This window comes from Myxine glutinosa, chromosome 2 (genome assembly GCF_964187855.1).
Source record: "Myxine glutinosa chromosome 2, kmMyxGlut1.1, whole genome shotgun sequence".
NCBI lineage: Eukaryota > Metazoa > Chordata > Myxini > Myxiniformes > Myxinidae > Myxine > Myxine glutinosa.
This window is the reverse complement of record NC_136262.1, coordinates 217,718,844-217,739,390: the sequence shown is the minus strand read 5'-3', so window position 1 is coordinate 217,739,390 and position 20,547 is coordinate 217,718,844. Positions and strand designations below refer to the sequence as shown.

Below are 20,547 nucleotides of genomic sequence, written 5' to 3'. Positions count from 1 at the left end.
GTTGGCCTCCCTCCCTAGCTTCCCACATTTAGAACCTTCCATGCATTGGCTGCTGATTATTTTAATGACTCGACTTCTTTGTACTCACACTCTCATTGTCTTACTTCGCCCGGAAAGTCGATATCTCCCCACTTCACAAAAAACTAGACTGAAGACAGTTGGCTATCAGGATTTTTCAAAGTTTTGGAAATGTTTCCTTCTTAACAAACAAGATCATTGGAATCCCCCACGATAAAACGGAACCTATTAATTTCACATCACAGACAGGTCGGTCGTGTCTGTCTTCTACCACCTCCTTTCTGGCCTTGCACCCTCAGCCCTTCCTGCACTCTGTCTGTTCCGTTACTCCCCCTACCCCTCCACCACCCCCAGATTTCTACAGGGTGTACACGGTCTGCCGGTAACCCACTTCTGGTGAAAGTCCACAAAATGTGGGCTTATTTTCATTCGTTTCTCTTTTCTCTCACCTGTGGAACCCATTTCCTCAGTCGAATTCAATCTCATTCTGCCATCCATGGCTTCAATTCAAGACAGCTGCTCACCACCATCTCAGGTAACCCCCCATTCATACCCATGATCTTTTCTACTCGCATTAACCCTCCTGAAGACGAATTTTCTGGGTTTTACAGGTTATCAGATTCCTTCAAACCCCCTGCCCTCAACTTTCTCCTTATTTCTTTAATGTTTTTCTTCTTCCTCCCCAGAGTGAGTGCCTGAATCCAGCTTGTTCACCCCTTAATGTCATCCTCCCCTCCCATAATCCCCATTCTTCCCCACATCCCTTATTTCTCCAAGTCTTCCTCTGGTTTGTCCCGATACCCTGCTGTTGGTCTGTCCCTCGGGCACTCCTTTACACTGTTCCTTTCGTTCAGTTATATGCTGGTCCATTATACGTTCTAGTTCCTTCGTGAGCCAAAAAGTTTGTCTTTAAAATCTGAATAGGAAACCTTTTATTTTTTGTAAATCTTTATCTTTACTTTCAATTTGGTTTTGATGTATTGACTGTATTGTGGTGTTGTAGCGGTTCCCGCTGAATGTACACAATCGCCTTGCACCTGCCAGGACGCGGCCAGGGCACGATTGCCATGCCGGGCTCGTCCGGACGGGCCCAGACGCGCCTCTCCTGGGCATGCCCGGACTCGTCTTTCCCGGGCATGCCCGCTCTCGCCTTTCCAGGGCTCGCCCAGAGCGCCCGGGCACGCCCAGCCTCGACTTGCCAGGCCGCGTCCAGGACGCCCGGGCATGTCCAGACTCGCCTTTCCAGGGCTCGCCCAGAGCGTCCGGGCATGCCCGCTCTCGCCTTTCCAGGGCTCGCCCAGAGCGCCCGGGCACGCCCAGCCTCGACTTGCCAGGCCGCGTCCAGGACGCCCGGGCATGTCCAGACTCGCCTTTCCAGGATTCACCCTTGACACCCGGGCATGCCCGGTCTCGATTTTCCCGGGCAAACGCCCCGGCATAAATGTGTATATATATTGCTGCCCGATAAACGGGCTTGTCAGAATACCTGAGCTGTTTTGTTTCAATGAAGCAACTCGGACGAATTCCGTCTTTGGTCGCGTCAATTCTTTCGACTCGCGTTGGAGCGCAGCTCCTTCACTGGTGACCTACCGACATGGACACGGCAGTGGCTCTTAAGCTGCCTACCTTCTGGGAGGCTCACGCGGCTGTTTGGTTCGCCCAGGCGGACTCCCAGTTCGCCCTGCGAGGCATCACCGCGGACGACACCCGCTTCCACCATGTCGTGGCAGTGCTCGGTTCCGCCACCGCGGCCCGCGCCCTGAGCCTCCTCGAGCACCCGCCGGCTGCTGACAAGTATGACGCCCTGAAGACGCTCCTCCTCGACGCTTTCGCCCTCTCACCGGCGGCACGCGCACGGCGCCTGCTCGACCTGCCCGAGCTCGGCGACACGCGCCCGTCCGAGCGCATGGACTATATGGTCTCGTTGCTCGGTGAGCACTCTCCGGATTTTCTGTTCCGCGAGCTGTTCCTTCGCCAGCTGCCTCACCCGGTACGCCTCGCCCTGGCTGGCACGTCGATCACCGATCCCCGCGCCCTCGCCAGGGAAGCCGATAAGATCTCCTCGGCGGGCCAACACATCGGCGCGGCTACCTGGAGCTTGCCGCTGTCCGAGGCGACGCCCGAGCGCCCTGCGCGGTTGGAGGCCGAACTGCCGGTGCAACTGGCGGCCGCCACGCCGCGTCGACCGCTTCCGACACGACGGCCGGGGCCTCCACCTGACCAGGCGTGGTGTTATTACCACGCCAGGTTCGGACACAAGGCTCGGACGTGCCGACCCCCGTGCACTTTCGGCAAGTCGGGAAACGGCCGGGCCGGCGTTCATTCCCAGCCATGAGCGCCGGCCACTCGGGCAACTTGCTTTTTATTCGGGACAAAGCGTCCGGGCGGCGTTTCCTTTGTGACACCGGCGCCCAACTGAGCGTCATACCCGCCTCCGAGCAGGACAGGCGGGACGCCGTTTGCGGCCCCTCTTTGGTCGCTGCTAATGGCTCGGCCATACGCACTTTCGGCCCGCGCGACGTCACCCTCTGCTTCGGCAGCCAGCGCTTTCAGTGGAATTTGTGACCACCTGCGTCCCCATGGCTTTGCTGGGCGCCGACTTCCTCTGCGCGCACGGGCTGCTGGTCGACGTCAAACGACGTCGCCTTGTCAACGCCGAGACCTTCAGCTCCCTGGCGTGCACGATGAGCAGCTCCGCGCCGACCGAACTGGCGTGCGCCCTCCCGACGGCGAACGAGTTCGCTCGCCTGCTCGCGGAATTCCCGGCCCTCACGCGGCCGACGTTTTCGGTCGTCGCGGTGCGGCATGGGATCGAGCACCACATACCCACTACGGGCCCGCCGGTCTACGCCAGGGCCCGCCGCCTCGACCCGGCCAAGCTCGCCGTGGCAAAGGCCAAGTTCGACGCGTTGGAGCACCTCGGCATCGTGCGGCGCTCCAATAGCGCGTGGGCCTCACCACTGCACATCGTGCCAAAGCCGGGGGGCGGATGGCGCACGTGTGGCGACTACCGCCGCCTCAACGACGCCACCACCCCCGACAGGTACCCGATCCCGCACATCCAGGACTTTTCCGCCCGTTTGGCGGGACGGGTCATATTTTCCAAAATTGACCTGATACGGGGATACCACCAGGTACCTGTCCGGGCGGCCGACGTCCCGAAGACGGCCGTCATCACGCCGTTCGGCCTGTTCGAATTTTTGAGGATGCCGTTTGGCCTCACGAACGCGGCCCAGGCGTTCCAGCGCTTAATGGACGACGTGCTGCGCGCCCGGCCATTTCTTTTCGTCTATCTGGACGACATCCTCGTCGCCAGCACGTCCCGCACCGAGCACCTCCTCCACCTCCGAACACTGTTCGGTCGCCTCAGCGAGCACGGCTTAATTGTCAACCTGGCCAAATGCCACTTCGGCACGACGACCATTGACTTTTTGGGCCACCGCATCACCAAGACCGGGGCCGTGCCGCTGCCGACCAAGGTCGAGGCCATCACCACGTTCCCGCGTCCCCGTTCCATCAAGGCCCTACAAGAGTTCCTCGGCATGGTGAATTTTTATCACCGATTCGTGCCCCGCGCTGCTCATCTCATGCGGCCCGTTTACGAGGCCCTCCGGGGCAAGCCGGCCAAGCATGACATCGTTTGGTCCGCGGCCATGGACGTGGCCTTCGCGAGCGCAAAACGGGCCCTCGCCGACGCAACGCTGCTGGCTCACCCGGTGCTCAATGTGCCCATCGCCCTCACTACTGACGCCTCCAACTACGCGGTGGGCGCCGTCCATGAACAATGGGTGGACAGGGTTTGGCAGCCACTCGCCTTTTTCAGCCGGCAACTCCGGCCGAACGAGGTAAAATACAGCACGTTCGACCGCGAGCTGCTCGGTCTATTCCTGGCCGTTCACCATTTCCGACACCTCCTGGAGGGCCGCCCGTTCACGGCTTTCGTCGACCACAAGCCGTTGGTCTACGCAATGGCCAAAGTCACGGAACCGTGGTCGGCCCGCCAGCAGCGCCACCTCTCCGCCGTGTCGGAATTCACCACGGACATCCGGCACGTCGCCGGCAAAGAAAACGCCGTGGCCGACTGTCTTTCTCGGGCCAGCGCGAACGCGGTCCACCTCGGCGTGGACTTCGCGCTCATGACGGCCGACCAGACCACCGACACCTCGGTGCAGGCCCTCCGGGCGGCGGACACGGGCCTCCGCCTGGCCGACATCCCCTTCGCGGGCACCGTCCTGCTCTGCGACGTCTCCCAGGGCCAGCCTCGCCCCATCGTGCCCGTTTCCTGGCAGCGCCGCATCTTCGCCTCCATCCACGGCCTTTCTCACCCGGGCCGGAAAGCTTCTCAGAAGCTGGTGTCGGCGCGTTTCGTCTGGCACAGCCTTCGACGGAACGTCCGCGACTGGGCCAACGCCTGCACGGCCTGCCAGCGGGCCAAGGTCCACCGCCACACCCAGGCCCCGCTAGCACCTTTCACCGTGCCTGCACGGCGTTTCGACCACGTCCACATGGACCTGGTGGGTCCCCTGCCCCCATCGCGGGGGTTCACCCACCTGCTCACCATGGTGGACAGGACCACCAAGTGGCCGGAGGCCGTGCCCCTCACCTCCACCACCACCGCCGACGTGGCGCAGGCGTTCATCGCCACCTGGGTCGCGCGCTTCGGCGCACCGGCGGACATCTCGTCCGACCGCGGCCCACAGTTCACGTCCGAACTTTGGGGCGCGGTCGCCCGCTCGTTGGGGGTCATGCTGCACCGCACCACGGCCTACCACCCCCAAGCCAACGGGTTGTGCGAGTGGTTTCACCGCTCCATGAAGGCCGCACTCATGGCCGGCCTTCAGGACGACGGTTGGACCGACCGGCTGCCGTGGGTCCTTTTGGGCCTCCGCACGGCCCCCAAGGAGGACCTCCGGGCGTTCGCCGCCGAGCTCGTCTACGGCCAGCCGCTCCGCGTCGCGGGCGAGTTCGTGCCCGACGCTACCAGTCCCTGGTCCGCCGCACACCAGCGCTCGGACCTCCAGGAGGCCGCCCGACGATTTGCCCCCGTGCCAACGTCCCGCCACGGTGGCCCCCAGTCCTACGTCCCCCCGGCGCTTCGCACAGCGGAATACGTCTTTGTGCGTCATGACGCGCACCGGGGGCCACTCCGGCCGCCGTACGACGGGCCCTTCAGGGTCCTGCGACGGGGCGACAAGTCCTTCGTCGTCGACGTCGGCAGCCGGTCGGACCGGATCTCTGTGGACCGCCTCAAACCGGGGCACGTGGACGTCGACCGATCACCACGGTTGGCCCTTCCTCCGCGGCGTGGCCGCCCCCCATCCACAGTTCCCCCCGCTCGACCACCCACCACCAGATCGGACCCCCCTCCCCCACGACCGTCCAGGGGTCGCTTCGGCCGGGTCATCCGGACCCCCCTTAAATTGACCCTGCCGGTGCAGGTCGATTCTGGAGGGGCGTGTGTAGCGGTTCCCGCTGAATGTACACAATCGCCTTGCACCTGCCAGGACGCGGCCAGGGCGCGATCGCCATGCCGGGCTCGTCCGGACGGGCCCCGACGCGCCTCTCCCGGGCATGCCCGGACTCGCTGTTCCCGGGCACGCCCGAACCTCCCGGGCACGCCCGGTCTCGTCTTTCCCGGGCATGCCCGCTCTCGCCTTTCCAGGGCTCGCCCAGAGCGCCCGGGCACGCCCAGCCTCGACTTGCCAGGCCGCGTCCAGGACGCCCGGGCATGTCCAGACTCGCCTTTCCAGGGCTCGCCCAGAGCGTCCGGGCATGCCCGCTCTCGCCTTTCCAGGGCTCGCGCAGAGCGCTCGGGCACGCCCAGCCTCGACTTGCCAGGCCACGTCCAGGACGCCCGGGCATGTCCAGACTCGCCTTTCCAGGACTCACCCTTGACACCCGGGCATGCCCGGTCTCGGTTTTCCTGGGCAAACGCCCCGGCATAAATGTGTATATATATTGCTGCCCGATAAACGGGCTTGTCAGAATACCTGAGCTGTTTTGTTTCAATATAGCAACTCGGACGAATTCCGTCTTTGGTCGCGTCAATTCTTTCGACTCGCGTTGGAGCGCAGCTCCTTCAGTGTGCTGGTATGAAAAGTACCTAATAAAAGACAACAGCCCCTAAATGAGGGTGAGTCCGACTATAGCAATTGACACAGTCACTGCAGGAAAAGTGGATCATTGCAGTTCACAACAATTACCTGGGATTGGTTGCTATTTCGGTCCAGCAGGCTTTGGCAAGCAATCTGGATTGCTTCATGTGCTTTGGAAAAATGGGCTGGGTCCACAAGTCCAGGATGTCCCTCTTGGCTGTTTGGATCCGAGATTCCCACCAGGTATGCAGACTGCAATCCCCAACAGAAACAAAGGACATGGGTTGCATTAAAAAAAGTTGCAATGTTAGCATTTAAATATATTACAACAACAACAACAACAACAACAACAACAACAACAACAACAACAACAACAACAGGCATTTTAAAAGGCCATTTACCCTGCAAGAGCGGGGGTTAGCCCATTTAAATATATTATCAAGAACAAAATGAAAATTAACCAATAAATACTTACTTTAAATATTAAAATTTTCTAGCTTCGCTTATCATACTGAAATACGCAATTTGGCGTCTGTCTGTCTGTTTCATGATTTTTGACCGCGATGTTTTCTGTAGTTACTTATCCAATCTCAACCAAGCTCGACAGGATGACTAAGGGTTACACAATGAAAGTTGTAGTGCATTAATTCCCCCCCCCCCCCCCGCCACCCCTCGCCAAGGGTTTTTTTCTCCCCAGAACGAGTTTTCCCCACCAATGCCGCCAATGGGGATGTGAGTTGAGGTGTATATCCGTGTTGAGTTAGCTTTATCGTGGCGTTTTTCCAAGTCCGCTTCTAATAACAATACAAATGATAATAGCATAATATTAATGTTATTACAAAACAATATTAATACTAATAATGTCCCACCTCCCCATGAGGTTTTTCCTCCTTGAACAAATGTCATGTCAATGTTTATAAATAGCTTATGATGGCGATTCCGTGGGAGCAACTGGCCAAAGGCCTCTCCCAGAAGTAAAAACATCATAAACCACAAACATGTATGATTAGCTTTCGAAACAGTCACTATTGTTGTTTATAACACCAAACAAATACATTTGGAGGAATCCCGAGATCCGTGAGGTAAGTTTTACTTACAGAACTAAGCGAAGACCTACTGTAATCGAAATAGCCCACAAGGGTTGGGTAAATAACATGACCCTTCCTGCCACTACAATGGCATTTTTCGTGGCGCCCTTTTGAAACTCACTCCTGCAGTTTAACACAAAACTGAAAGGGAGAACACCCGGGTTGTGCTCATTTGCCAAGCTGCTAGCTAGCGCTTGCCAAGCCAGCCGTTCCTTAATGGTTTTGAATGGAGTGATTGCTCGAATGCTTAAACCACTTGGCGATTTCTCCACAAGGAACTTGGTAAATGAACACACACCCAACATTCTTGAGACCCGACCATAGACCTACTGTAATCTATATACCCCAAAGAGGAATGACCCTCCCTGCTGTTCCCGTCGTGAGCGGGTGTACTAGTCAGCTGACAATCTCCTCAGATTTATATTGACTCTTATAAGAAATCATGAGCTTTTGGATGTATTAAAACAAATATATTAGAATTATTTTAGCTGGAAGATACTCTTCCACTTACGTGATTGAAGCTAGAGTCCCTGTATAAAGAGAGTTGCGCCATGCGCTGACCCGAGATTTCTGGTCACGTGATTTCGTGGCGCCATTTTGTGTCTAACTTCACCGTGCGTGAACGTCAGCTTGGTACGGGAATGTTGTTTATTGCCAAACAAAATGACTGGTTGTTCTGCTTTTGGTTGTTCAAACCAATCTGGGAAATATAAGATGTATAGATTTCCAAGTGATAAAGTCAGAAGACAAATTTGGGAAGCGAAAGTCAGACGAAAGAGCTGGAAAGCGATCGACTCCTCGAGACTCTGCCAGGTAGGTCCACGCCGCTTGATGATCGATGTTCAAAAACAATTCTATCTGCTCGGTTTTTTTTTGGTTGTCTGTCCGTTGAAAACCCTTTTAAAGGGAAGTGATTTGTGTTTGTTTATAATCTTCAAGGAGCTGACCAAAAATGCATTTCCGTGGGAAGAACCCTGCTCAATTTTTTTCGGGTAGTCCTAGCGGACCGCATATTGTCATTGATTGATGAAATGTCCCGGTACAGTGACATTGCCTGGTCTGCGGTTGGGTATTCTGCGGGCAATGTCACTGTACTTTTTCAGAGGGAATTAATTTTGATTTTATAGGGGTGGGAAACCCATGGTCCGTTTTGTTTTCAGTTGTCTGTCCGTCCATTCAAAACTTATTCCGAGGCAAGTTATTTTTTTGGTTTAAAATCTTTAGCCTAATCGGCAATCATAAAAGCAATTTTAGGGGGGGACCTGCTCAATTTTTTTGCGGGTTGTGCAGCCAAGTCGCCAGCTATGAAACATATTAATCGATCAGGCAATATCCATCAGAGTTCTGGGCAAGGGTGTAGTAATAAATGAACGTTTCAATCTTACTAGATGCCGATGACGTTTTCCTTATGTCAGAGACAGAAGCTGACTTGCAGCTTGTTAAATCATTACAATGGAAATTGAATATAAATGTCGATAAAACTAAAGTTGTACACTATAGAAATATGGCAATACCACGTACAGAATTTGTTTTAAGTGTGTTAGACTATATGTCGGCTGGAAGTCCTACACCGGAATTGCTCTCGGCACCCTTTAAAAAATATTGGATATGCCCACACTCCTTTCTAAAAGTTATTAAAATTCAGAGAACGACAGCATTGGTTTGTCTTACTTATAATGTTAGCTCTTATATGCAGTGTTGGCTTGTAATATGCATTGCCATACCACTTTTAATATCACCACACAGCTCTTTTTCACGGCAATAGCTGAGTTTTTGACAAAACAAATATCACCTGTATGTAATAATAAGACTAAATATGTGTAGTAAATTTTTTTTTTAGCAGGTTTAGAATATATCACCCCATATCACGAATGTACATGTATATCTAATCCGACACACTTAGACACAAAATGGCGTCCAAATTTTAGTTGACACAACTCTCTATATACAGGGACTCTAATTGAAGCTATATCCAGCTTGTTAACCCCTCAGTGTCCTCCCTTTCCTCTCATTCATCCCTATTTCCTTTATTCCTCCAATTCTCCCACCATTTTGTCACTCAGACCTACTGTTGATGTTCCCCAACCCCCCTATTTCCACTGTTGTTTTTGCTATGTTCCATACGGGTCCATTCTCTGTTCTAGCTCCTCAACGAGCCTCGAATCTGTATAAAAATTATTGGACATTTAAGGACAAGAAGACAGCTCTTACTATGGTAATGTACATGCCTTTTGGCTGTCCTGGGTTCACTTCCCAGAAGAGTCAAATCCTACGACTATGTAGCCTCATTTGCACACCATAAACTGATAAGTAGAATTTTTTGCTCTGTTAGCAACAATGCTGAAACAGCAAGGATCATTCCCTTTTAAAACATCTCAATCTATATAATAATAGCGTAAGGACTCGACTTTGTTATCCCTTTTACGCCGCACCCAGTGACCCGATGCCCACGGCACTAATGGATTTACGATCTACGAACCTCGCTCTTTGTTTATCACGTACAGACATACTCGAAAAATCTGAATTAGCCGACGTTGGGGCCCAAAAGCATCCGATTAACTGCCGATACGACGCCATCTTACGACACCATCGTATTGGCGTCTGCTGGGCGAAGGCGAAGCAAGCCGTCCGCTGATTGGACAGGCGAAGGCGAAAGCAAGCCGTCCACTGAGTGGACAATCCAGAGCATGCATTTGTGCCGGTGTCGGCGATCGTTGTTCATATACGCACTCTTCATTCTCATCTTTCTTCCTAACTCTTACTCAGACAAGCAAATCTCCTATGCCATCCATAATGGTACACTCTATCCATACACCACATCCTCCCTTCCGTGGATGTTCCATGGGTTTCGGCTAGTACTAAATAATACCAGAAACGGGCAGTTCATTTTATTAGTGAGGTTTTCTTTGTGGCATGTATTGCTAAACATCTTTTTCATAAACTCGAGCTAAACAACAGAAATACGCCATGGAACACTGATATTTGAATTCTAATTTCACTACAATATTTCTCATTATTAGTCATCATACAAAGGCTTTTAGTGGGTTGCTGAAAAAAAAAAAACCACAAGACAGATCGTCTAACAACAGCGTAGCCAGGCTTGAATCTCCTGAGTGGAGGATCTGCTGTCTCCCTGTCATGTGACCAGATCCTCAGCTCTGATTGGTGGCTGTTACTGAGACATACATACATACACCGGACAGCCAGACAAATGCTGTTTGAGACGGCATTGCCCTATGGGCTACGCCATAAAAATATGGCTGCCGAACCACGTGACCAATGTAGTCAAAAAAATTTTTTCTTCTCGACCAATTTATCCCTAGATCACGTTCAAGAAATTTCATACTGATCGGATCAAGCATTGTACTCGTCGATTAATGATGTCATAATGAAGGCATCTATTACATGATATTACTATTACATTAACATATGGTATTCCCCATGGGGAGTACTTTACAGTGAGCCACCTTTCAATTTTTCCCATGGAGCGGTTTCGGAGATATAGAGGTGTAAAGTTTTTCGATTTTTCCTAGATGGCACTGTAATGTAAGATGCGGCCACGCAGATAGGATCAAGCACCATCTTGATTCCAGGCAACGGCAACACAGGTCTCACTCAGCCCCGCCCTCTGCGGCCTCACTCGGCCGTACACGGCACCACACTCCTCCCCCCCCCCCCCCCCCCCTTAAGTCACATAGTCTTTCAAATATGCAGGTTGCACAATGCGTCTAGAAGAAACATGCGGGCATTGAGCGTGGACCCGACCGGTGAAGGTGAGGCATTGGACACAGATGAGGGTTCCCCACCAGACACCAAATTAGGCTCAACCGAAACCAGAGGAACATCCACACTACTCTCACTACCATGAACATCCGGCTCCACAGATGGATGGGGCAGCTGGCCGAAACATGGTCACGGGAATTCTAACTACAAGTTTATAGAGAATATAATGTATCAGAATTATGCATTGATGAAAGTTATGATGCATCTAGTTGGGTTTAATCACGAGTGGTTAAACCAAATGCCATAATTACACTCACTCACTGGTCAATCCAAGGTCAATGCCAGCTGAAACCGATTGGATAATCGGTGCAACGTCGCATATTGAGTGAGTCTAATTCCAGTATTTGATGTAATCTTTTATCGTAACAGAATTATAGTTTGTCAATATGGAATAGGTATGCCTTAGAGTGCAGATCGACTATCGAAGTGAAGAACCCAAAATGTTGCACCTTTTTTGGGGGAATGAGTACTGCGGGAACCCACCCACAAGGCAGTCAAGGGCCTCCCTTTTTAAGGCCTACATGAAAGTGGTAAATGGAAAGTAGGATGACCTTGCATATGCAATGCCAACACTTTTACTGTTGACTATATTAATGAAAGATAAACCCGCTGGTGAAGCAATAGAAAACAGTATTTCAGTAGACTGTCTATAAATAGCTAAAACATGGGTGCTTGCTGAAGTAGCTTTTAAACTCATGGGTTTAGGCCGCTTCGGACAGATCATGTGGGCATGGTTTCTAAAGTGCCAATTAGAATACAGATGGGTTTTCAATACTCAACATAACATTTGTCTATATGAGCTTATTTGTCCCTGAACTACACTTGAAGAATAGTGCCAAGGCCGGTATGATGTGCATTCAGGTTCGCACTGCTGGGTGAAAGTGTACACAAAAATCTAGTCGAAATAGAATTAAGAGGAGGAAGAAAGGGGGAGGGGAGGACGGAGAGTTGGGGTGTGGGGGAGAGTTGGGAGCGGGGGTTGAGGTGGGGAAATGGTTGATTTAATCAAGCACCATCTTTTGGGAACACTTAGCTAAATAATATTAAATTCCCTTGATACTTAACTGTGCTTTATATAATATTGTTGAAGTCACATTTTACATTTCACAGAATTTCTGTGGGTACCTGCTAGTTGCTGTTATTAGGCAACTTGCAATAGCTGTCGATCGTTTTCAATCATAATTCAATTAGTTTCTGCTTTGTGCACTTTTATGGACGTTCTGATGATGTCTTGTTCATATAAATAACATGCTGTGCATTTCTTTGCCTACAGGTCCCCTAATCCACAAATTATACTGTATTCAGGTAATTAATTACAGCATCACATTATTGGCAGTGCTTCACATGTACGAGGGGCAACACTTGCCTTCTCCAGTAGCTATATCTCACCTGTGCTGCAGCCTCAGTGAGGCCACACAAGGCCTTTGCAGCTGACTGTGTGGAAGACCCAAAGGCAGGCAGGTCTGAGGTCTTCACATGCTGGGAGACCCCTGTAATGGCTTCTCCAAGAACCTGTATACATCGATCAATGGCAGCACAACATCAAAATTTTTTTACTTGAATTGTTTACATCCCAAAACTAATGCAAATAAAATATTACTGCAAGGTATGCTACACTGTGTAGGATTTGGCTAAACTACTTATGGTATTTTAAACATAGTTTACAAAACTCAAGGTCTGTCATGGCAGATAACCACACCAATAAGCTTCACAAAGTGGGCCTCTGACAAAGACTTTCTGCAAAATCTAACATATGGATTGGCAGGCAGTCCGCTCATAAAGACAATAAAGTGAGAATATGGGAATTGGCTTGGCAGGAAGATGTCCAACATGCTTGACGAGGATGCAATATCTTTTGTAAACTTGTAATCAATGAAACAACAGCAAAAGTTGTAGCTGGGATAAAGAACAAAGCTGCGAACATGGAGTAATCAGTGAAATTGCAGAGGTTTATCAGAGAATTTGGGAGGATATTGACGTTTACGAGGAAAAGACATTTCAGTCGTTAACGCTTCATTACAGCAAAATAGAGAGGTGGGATAGGAACGAGGATCGATAGGGAGTGGAAGTCAACCCTCGCCCCTAACCTGCCACCCTCTTTTGCTCCAATAAAAGGTTTACGCCTGCAACGTCAGGTTCTCCTTGCTTTCCCCCAAATGGTGAGCATACTTCTATCAGCGTTATGTTGACTTCATTCATTGTTCTAACTGTCTGCTGACTGACATTTGTCTTCATGAGCAAGTCTAGTTCTTCAGTTCTACAGTAGCACGAGTTTAACAGTGAAAAACTTGTGCCGAACATCAATTAGTGTCCAAGGCTGAAATATCTTGAACCTGTGAGCCTCGGTGATTGAACAGGAGGCATAATGAATTAAATGATTATATCTTGTACAGGAATGACCAAGAAAATATTTTCAATAAAATAACTCGGCACGTAATAACTTTACTGCGCACCGAATAAAGATCGAGATAGTTTCGGAATTTTTCACATGTGAAGTTGTTGAGACCATCAATACATTTATTCCAATGCCTTTTAAGCTTATTTCCATGGATGTTAATGTTGCCCTCATACCCGATGTTCCAAAGACTTGAAGCTTAAGTCATAACAGGTTGTAGCTTACTGTTATTTTGCAATTGGTCACTGGCTTTGACATCAATACAATTTTTTATTTTGGAACCTCGGCATCAAAAAGGTACATATATCGAACAAGCAGTTTCAAATGGAGCACCTCTCCGCATTAGAGCATTTAAATTGCATTAGAGTTGGCAATAAATTTGAATTGTTGCTCCCAGCTTGCCGGCTAGATGACAGAAGACGCCATTTGCATTTTTGCCGCTCCATCCCTACCCCATTTATAATCTCGTCCAGGCATGGCCAACTTGCGAAAAGTGTGGGAAATGTACAAGTTTAGCATTATAATTGTAATGTCACACCATACGTTTTTAAAAATTGGATGGCACTCCCAACTTTGTGGACAATTTCTTCAACATGGTGGCGAGGCTTTCGTGATGTATCAACTGTCTGCACCCCAAGGTCTATGTGTGCATCAGAAGACATAATCGGCTTGTTGAGAACTTCATAGATTAGGAAGAGGAAAAGCGCCTTCTCATTTAAATCTCGGTAAGGAATATTTAGCCATATTTAGATTGGGATCCCAGGAGCACGTTGTAGAACAGGGTATATTAATATCCAACTGCATGGAGGTAATAGTAGTGTGTGTTAAAATATCATTGCTCATTCCAAGTGATTGTGGAAGTATTCAGGTTCTTCTGTTACTTTTAGTTTGTTGTGATTTTCTTCTGGCTCCATATTATTGCAGCTTAGCTTTAGCACCAATTTTTTTTTTAACCATGTAAGGATAAAGCATAAGAAAAGTCACCTTAGAATTGTCCACCAAGTTCATCACTTACTTTACTTGTGTTTACAGTGCACATTTCAATAGCCGTTGTTATTTTCGGCATGAATCTTCATGCTGACATCAAGTCTGAGCTCAGTTTGTGTAGCAGCTCACATGGAAGTCTTTAGCACATGCTCAGCCTCACATTGCTCACATTCCCCAAATAACAGAGAAATAAAAAACACATTTAGGGTCACACTGTACATCCTCTATCCCAGACATGCCGACCCCGTATAAGCCCTGCAATCACTAATACTGACCTGCTAAAAGCATGACGTTCAGAATTTTTTGTGCTCTTTTCTGTAATTCCCTAATATCGTCATACAATAATCTTTGCTCGGTTTGGCTTGAAATTTCCCGAATTGATCTTCACACAAACAGTTTCGCTAATACAGAAACTACACAGAAACAACTCATATTATAACTGGTTTTTCAACCACCTATCCATTAGGAATTAATACAAATGTAATTTTTTTTACCATCGGAGACTGAAAATTATTTATGGTTTTAACTAAAATTGAGCGTTCTTTAAAAAAAAAAAAAAAATTTATATTTATTGCCAGGTCCTGGAATTGGCCTCTACACAGGTGTTGTTCAGCTTACCATGCCTCACTAGTAATGCAACTGGATTGTCGACAACCTTTTGAGTATATTATTTGTGAAACATGTTTTTTTTGTTTTTTTTTAACACTCAGAACCGTTTTTATATTCGATTTTTACCAAAACCCGACTTCAGGCAAAACAAGCCTTCTTTAAATTTCTGTTGCAACATCCAATTTGCGAATATATTTGGGCTTGTCCGTACCTCTGTTATGTTAATGTAGTATCCATGAAATTTATGGAAATCCAAAAAGGTTGCATGTCTGCTACCTCGATCACCCCATTAAAATGAAAATGGCATCAACATCAACAATAATTTAGCTCTTTCACGAGCCTCGATTCAGTATACAACAAAAAAAGAAAAAAGAAAAAAAAAGTAGTATTGCGCCCCATCCTTTACAATCCATCGGAGCATATTCTGGCATGTTGAGTCACCTTGGAGTTGTCCATCACACTCTCAATGCAGTCAAAGTAAGAGAGATCGTTGACAGGCTCGCTTGGGTTGTCCAATATCCCTCGTATCGTCTGATGTGTTGGGCGGGTGGGAGGAAGAATAAGAAAAAAATATTTGAAGAAACAAAGAAAAACAATAGCATTTGCATGTGTGGAGAGGGGAGAGGTTGAGGAAGCAATAGGTGATCAGGTATTGGGGCAAGGCAAGGAGTACTGTTGGAGTGTTGGGAAAGAGTATTATTCGTGGAGCTTTTTATGGTGGTTTCTTGGCACAAGGAGTTTGGCTGGGGGCCCTCGGCATGCTCAGGACAAGCAAGACAGGTGAGTGACTGGCCAACACTATGAAGAGTGTTGCACATAGAGCTGGTGAGTCGCCTATGAGTCTCATCGCCAAAGCACCGACAATGAGTGCTACAAGTGGCAGTGACCGGGTGCCACACCGAGCACATCCTGCTTCCTGCCTCACCAACCAACCATGCTGCACCATTCCTACAGAGAAGCCCCCTACTCCATTGTTTCTTTTCTTTCTTTCTGTCATCCTCCACTTCCCCCCTTCCTCTGTCATCCTATGTCCCTGAGCAAGTCTGGGTGTGTTACGATTTGAAGCTAATATAGATGACAAGCCCGTAATTGGAAAAAACAAGTGCCGCCTGTTTCCTGTGTTGTCCTTTTTCACCTAGTTTGATTGTTGTGCCATCTGACTTAATACAAATAAATGCCAGGTGTTTTTATATCTGTGTTGCGGTGGTTTTAGGTCATGATTGTCACATCCCAAGTAATAAATTATCAATTGGAAATATAATCATGCCACAATTTTGGTGCACAAGTTAAATAATACAAATCTAACCCCTTGGGACTGCTGCTTGTGCTGGGTGTCGTTGCACCTCTCATTCACGGCTAATTCTGCGGAGTCTACCTCTTGCATGTCACGGTTCACCCGTTAAAAAGACCAGCGGTGAGGGAAAAATAGTAGTACAGCAATTGGTGTAAAGTATGGTGAAAACAATTAGTGATGTGAGAAGAGCAATACAAAAGAAGGGGAAAAAAAGGTTCAATAAATGAGAAGAAAAAAACCCAAAATAAGCTTATTAGTATTTCCACATAAAGCTACATTTTATACTTTGTTTTTGCTGTGTTGGACTATTGTCAGTATCTCATTCCAATAACCTTTTGGATGCCTCATATTTTAAATGGATACAAAAGTAAATTGTCATATAGACATCAAATTTCCTCCATCATTATTAGTTCAACCCCTGTAGGCCAACCTTTGAAGCAAACTGTACCAATGGGCAAGGTAATAGTGCATCGTCATCAGATGTACAATGGGGAATGAAAGGCAAAACGGACAACGGCAAAGAAGGGATCATTGCCACTTGACTCATCCAAAACTATTTATATCACTCAGAAAGATGTTATATTGCGATGCAAAAAGACTTGATCCTTAACAATTACATGCAATGGCAAGGTCAAAGTTACGTCCCGCCAACAATAGTAGGTATTTTTTTTGCAGTCAGAGTTGAGTGGTTTGAGTTAGATTGCATAATGAATTGCATCATCTCAGCAGCTTGCGTACAAATATTAATATGGGTACAAATAATTCATCTGGCCATCCATAATGCACAAGCACCCCCACAGCTCTCTCTGGGCTCTGTCCCGCAAATATTCCTACAGGTCGCACAAGATCTGCCTGCAACCCTCTTATGGTTAAACTGCCAAAATCAAGACTTTCTGCTCACCTTCACTCCTTCCATTCCTCTTTCCTCCCGCCTCTGGAACAAACTCCCTCACTCTCTTCAATCCCACTCCACCCTCCAGGTCTTTAAAACAGCTGTTCACCACCATCTCTTATCTTCCCCCATCCAAAACCTTGATCTTTTCTACCCCCGCTAATTTCACCCCAATTCCACTTTTTTGAAATACCAACTTCTGTCCTGGAAGTGCTTGGTGTCTTTGTGTTTCATACTTCTCCCACCCCCCCCCCCCCCCTTCCTTCGCCTCCTCCCCCCAAGCCCTCTGCCTCCCACACATGTCCCTGCTCTCAAATGTTGTGTTTGTGTGCTTCCCCTTCTCTCCCCATCTTGTCTTCTGCTCCCTCTTTTTACATATTTTGTTCGTCTGGTTGATTTGTTTGTGAAGTAAATGTTAGCTCTTTCACGAGCCTCGATTCAGTATACAAAAAACTGGTTAAAATAACTAACTAGAACGGACTCGGCAGAAAGCATCGTTTCACCTCGCGTGTTTATTCTGAACACAAATACCATTGTTAACTGAACACGCTACTAAATGGCCTACTGATATGATGGCCCAAATGCTCGTATCATCCATGGACACCATTATGTCACATTCAGTACATTGCCATTATCTACAGCATTAATGATTATTGATTATTAGGATATTCAACGACCACTTTTGTGCACATTAAGGCTAAATTGCATCAATGAAGGTGAATATGAAAAAATATATATCAAACTATATTTCCCATGGCTAGTTGATCATATGTATGAAGTTTCGCATCGATCTGTCAGGCGGTTCTGGAGAAGAAGATTTTTAAAAATGTTTTTCTTTTCAATTCAATATGGCCACAAGACAATGTGACCGATGACATCATAAATTAAATTATTCACTCACATTGGGTCGTATATCAGATATATTAAGCTTCTGATTTTCTGGGTTCAGGATTTAGATTCAACCAATTATGGCTGGAATACCACTTCACCGATTATGTATTGGGTCAAACTACTGGTCTATAGCATGGGGTCAAACCACCGGGTCAAAATTACACAAGTAAAATGGATGAAATGAAAAGGGCAAACAAGATTCAAATATACATAACTTGCAGATGTAACAAGAGGATACACATTAAAAATACATTTTTACCTCCAGCTCTCTAAGTGCATTGTCACATTCCTTCTGCCCAGGAGCTTGCCGAGTGCATGTGGATATAAGATTATTGATGCTGTCAGTCACTGCCCTGAAACAGTCAGATGATACAAATCGTCAGAAATCTGGGTTTTGAGAATGAGAACACGGATGTTAAAAACATGGCTGGCAATACCCACCTAAGAATACGGACGCAGCAAACAACAGCCTTCATGATTGCTGAAATGAATAATCTTCTTCTTTAATCTCTTACACATTTAATACAAGGTTATATTTTACACATTTAATACAAGGTTATATTTTTACGATACTTCCTGCAAAATGCAATATTGTGATGACCTCATCAACTAAAATCAAAAATTTCATAGACCTTTCCATCCATTAGAGTTAAGCCAGATTGTCCAGGAATAAGGATCAAGTTATGAAATGAGGACAAAAAGGAAGAATCCCGAATCGTCGTAAATACCTTGCAGCAGAAGCAAGCTGGTTTTTGACGTTGGGTGCAGTCGGGTCCACAGAAACAGACTTGGCGGCGAGCAAAAGCTTCGATGACGACACTGATATGTTCTTGAGGTTTCCGATGGTCTGAATTTGTTCATCCTTGGACTGAAATATTCACAACGACATAAAATAAGAAAGCCACTTGCTCATTTACCATTGACTCTTAATCATATTACTCGTATTTATAAAGAATCCATACTTGTCTGCATGTGATTGTATATCTCTCGCCACATCCACAGGTATAAGCATTCAAACGAATCGTTATACAATTTTGGTTTGTTTTAAAATAAGCGATTCAACATACTTTTAGTTTACAAAATTATTTTTATCAATAAACTTCTGACAACATCTTAAGAGATCAAGCACAAGAGAAAATCCACAGGCACCAGTTGGGTATTGGATACACATACACTGCACACTGCAAACCCTGGCCTCAAAGCTTGGCCCATTTTGTGTAGTGCTCCCCTTGTTTGGGCAGAGGGTCGCCACACAAAATGCTTGAAAGCTATCATAAAAATTGCCATGCAGACCATGGCAGGCACCAAATCAAAACATTTGCCTTGGCTACCTGTGCTCTCAAACATTCGTCCGCAGCTAAAACGCAGATGCGAGACAGATTCCTCAGCAAACATCACTATCCTAGCCAACCTAAATCTCTCTGAGTCGATGTACAGAGCTTGCCAAATTTCCACCTTGAATCATGCAAACCTTTCTGGAGCACGGCCAGAGCTCTCATCGCCTCGGGATGTAATGCACAAGACAAATTGTGGCAGAGATAGGAAAATATAAAAATATCAAATTACCGACCACACAGAAGAACCACCGAGATTTAACATTCCATAAAAACAATGGTGAACACCAAACTGAATTCACAGATCCTATGCTAGGTCTGTTCATAATCTACGTAAATGGAACAAAATAAACATCAAAGACAGTCCGGCGTGCGATTGCAAATCCTGATCAAGTGATATGCTATCAGGAACCACGGCAAACCTCAAAAATACAGTGGAAGCATGGGGGACAACCACCCTGACTCGCCTTGAAGCTATTGCTTAACTGATCATCATCATCATCATTTTGTATGCAGCACATAGCTGCTGGGCTTCACCATTGCCGGGGGTGTGGCTGTCAAGGGATGCAGTAACCTCACCTATAGGTTAGGGCAGGAATCTGAAATTTGGTCAGGGTGCCGGCGATAACTTGCCTATTCTACACGAAGGACCGAGGATCTTTAATGTCCACCAACTAATAGATGGGACACCCAGTTTAACGTCCATCTGAGGAACAGCACACACATTGATGAATCTCCATGCTTGAGAAACACTACGCTGGGTCGGCTGTTCATAGCTGGGTCGGCATTCAAACCCAGACTAAACAGCTCAATGGTGAGTGTGCGTACCTCTACTCTCGGCCATCATTGCTTAACTATCAAACTTAGACTTAGATATTTAAGTCACCATTCATCAAACCAATGCAAAAGTCATTTCTTAATATAAAGGGGGAAAAGGTTACAAAATCGAACTGAATGAAGAATATCAGGATAGCCAATGGTATTACTGCATACACTAATAGGAAACATAAATAACTGGTAATACCCGTGACATAGGGGGAAGAAAGCAATGAATATGTTCCTCAATACCTAAAGAAAGATTTTGTTAAAATGTTTTTTTACAAAAGCGCAAAACTTTGATGACTAGTTTATTATAATGTTCTTCACCACCAGAAAAGCGTA

At 47.5% G+C, this 20,547-nt stretch overlaps 1 protein-coding gene across 2 annotated transcripts in view; it reads right to left on the bottom strand.

The window, feature by feature from the left end:
• The window catches only part of LOC137420825 (talin-2), a 432,847-nt gene that overhangs the window by 88,454 nt on the left and 323,846 nt on the right, over positions 1-20,547 (bottom strand). For both annotated transcript variants that reach the window (XM_068106240.2, XM_068106243.2), the window contains exons 31-35: positions 18,781-18,920; positions 18,312-18,405; positions 15,417-15,506; positions 12,374-12,496; positions 6,222-6,365 (exon numbers count right to left, since the gene is read on the bottom strand). In XM_068106240.2, coding sequence (XP_067962341.2) covers positions 6,222-6,365; positions 12,374-12,496; positions 15,417-15,506; positions 18,312-18,405; positions 18,781-18,920 — 591 coding nt within the window. The remainder of the gene's footprint in view (positions 1-6,221; positions 6,366-12,373; positions 12,497-15,416; positions 15,507-18,311; positions 18,406-18,780; positions 18,921-20,547) is intronic.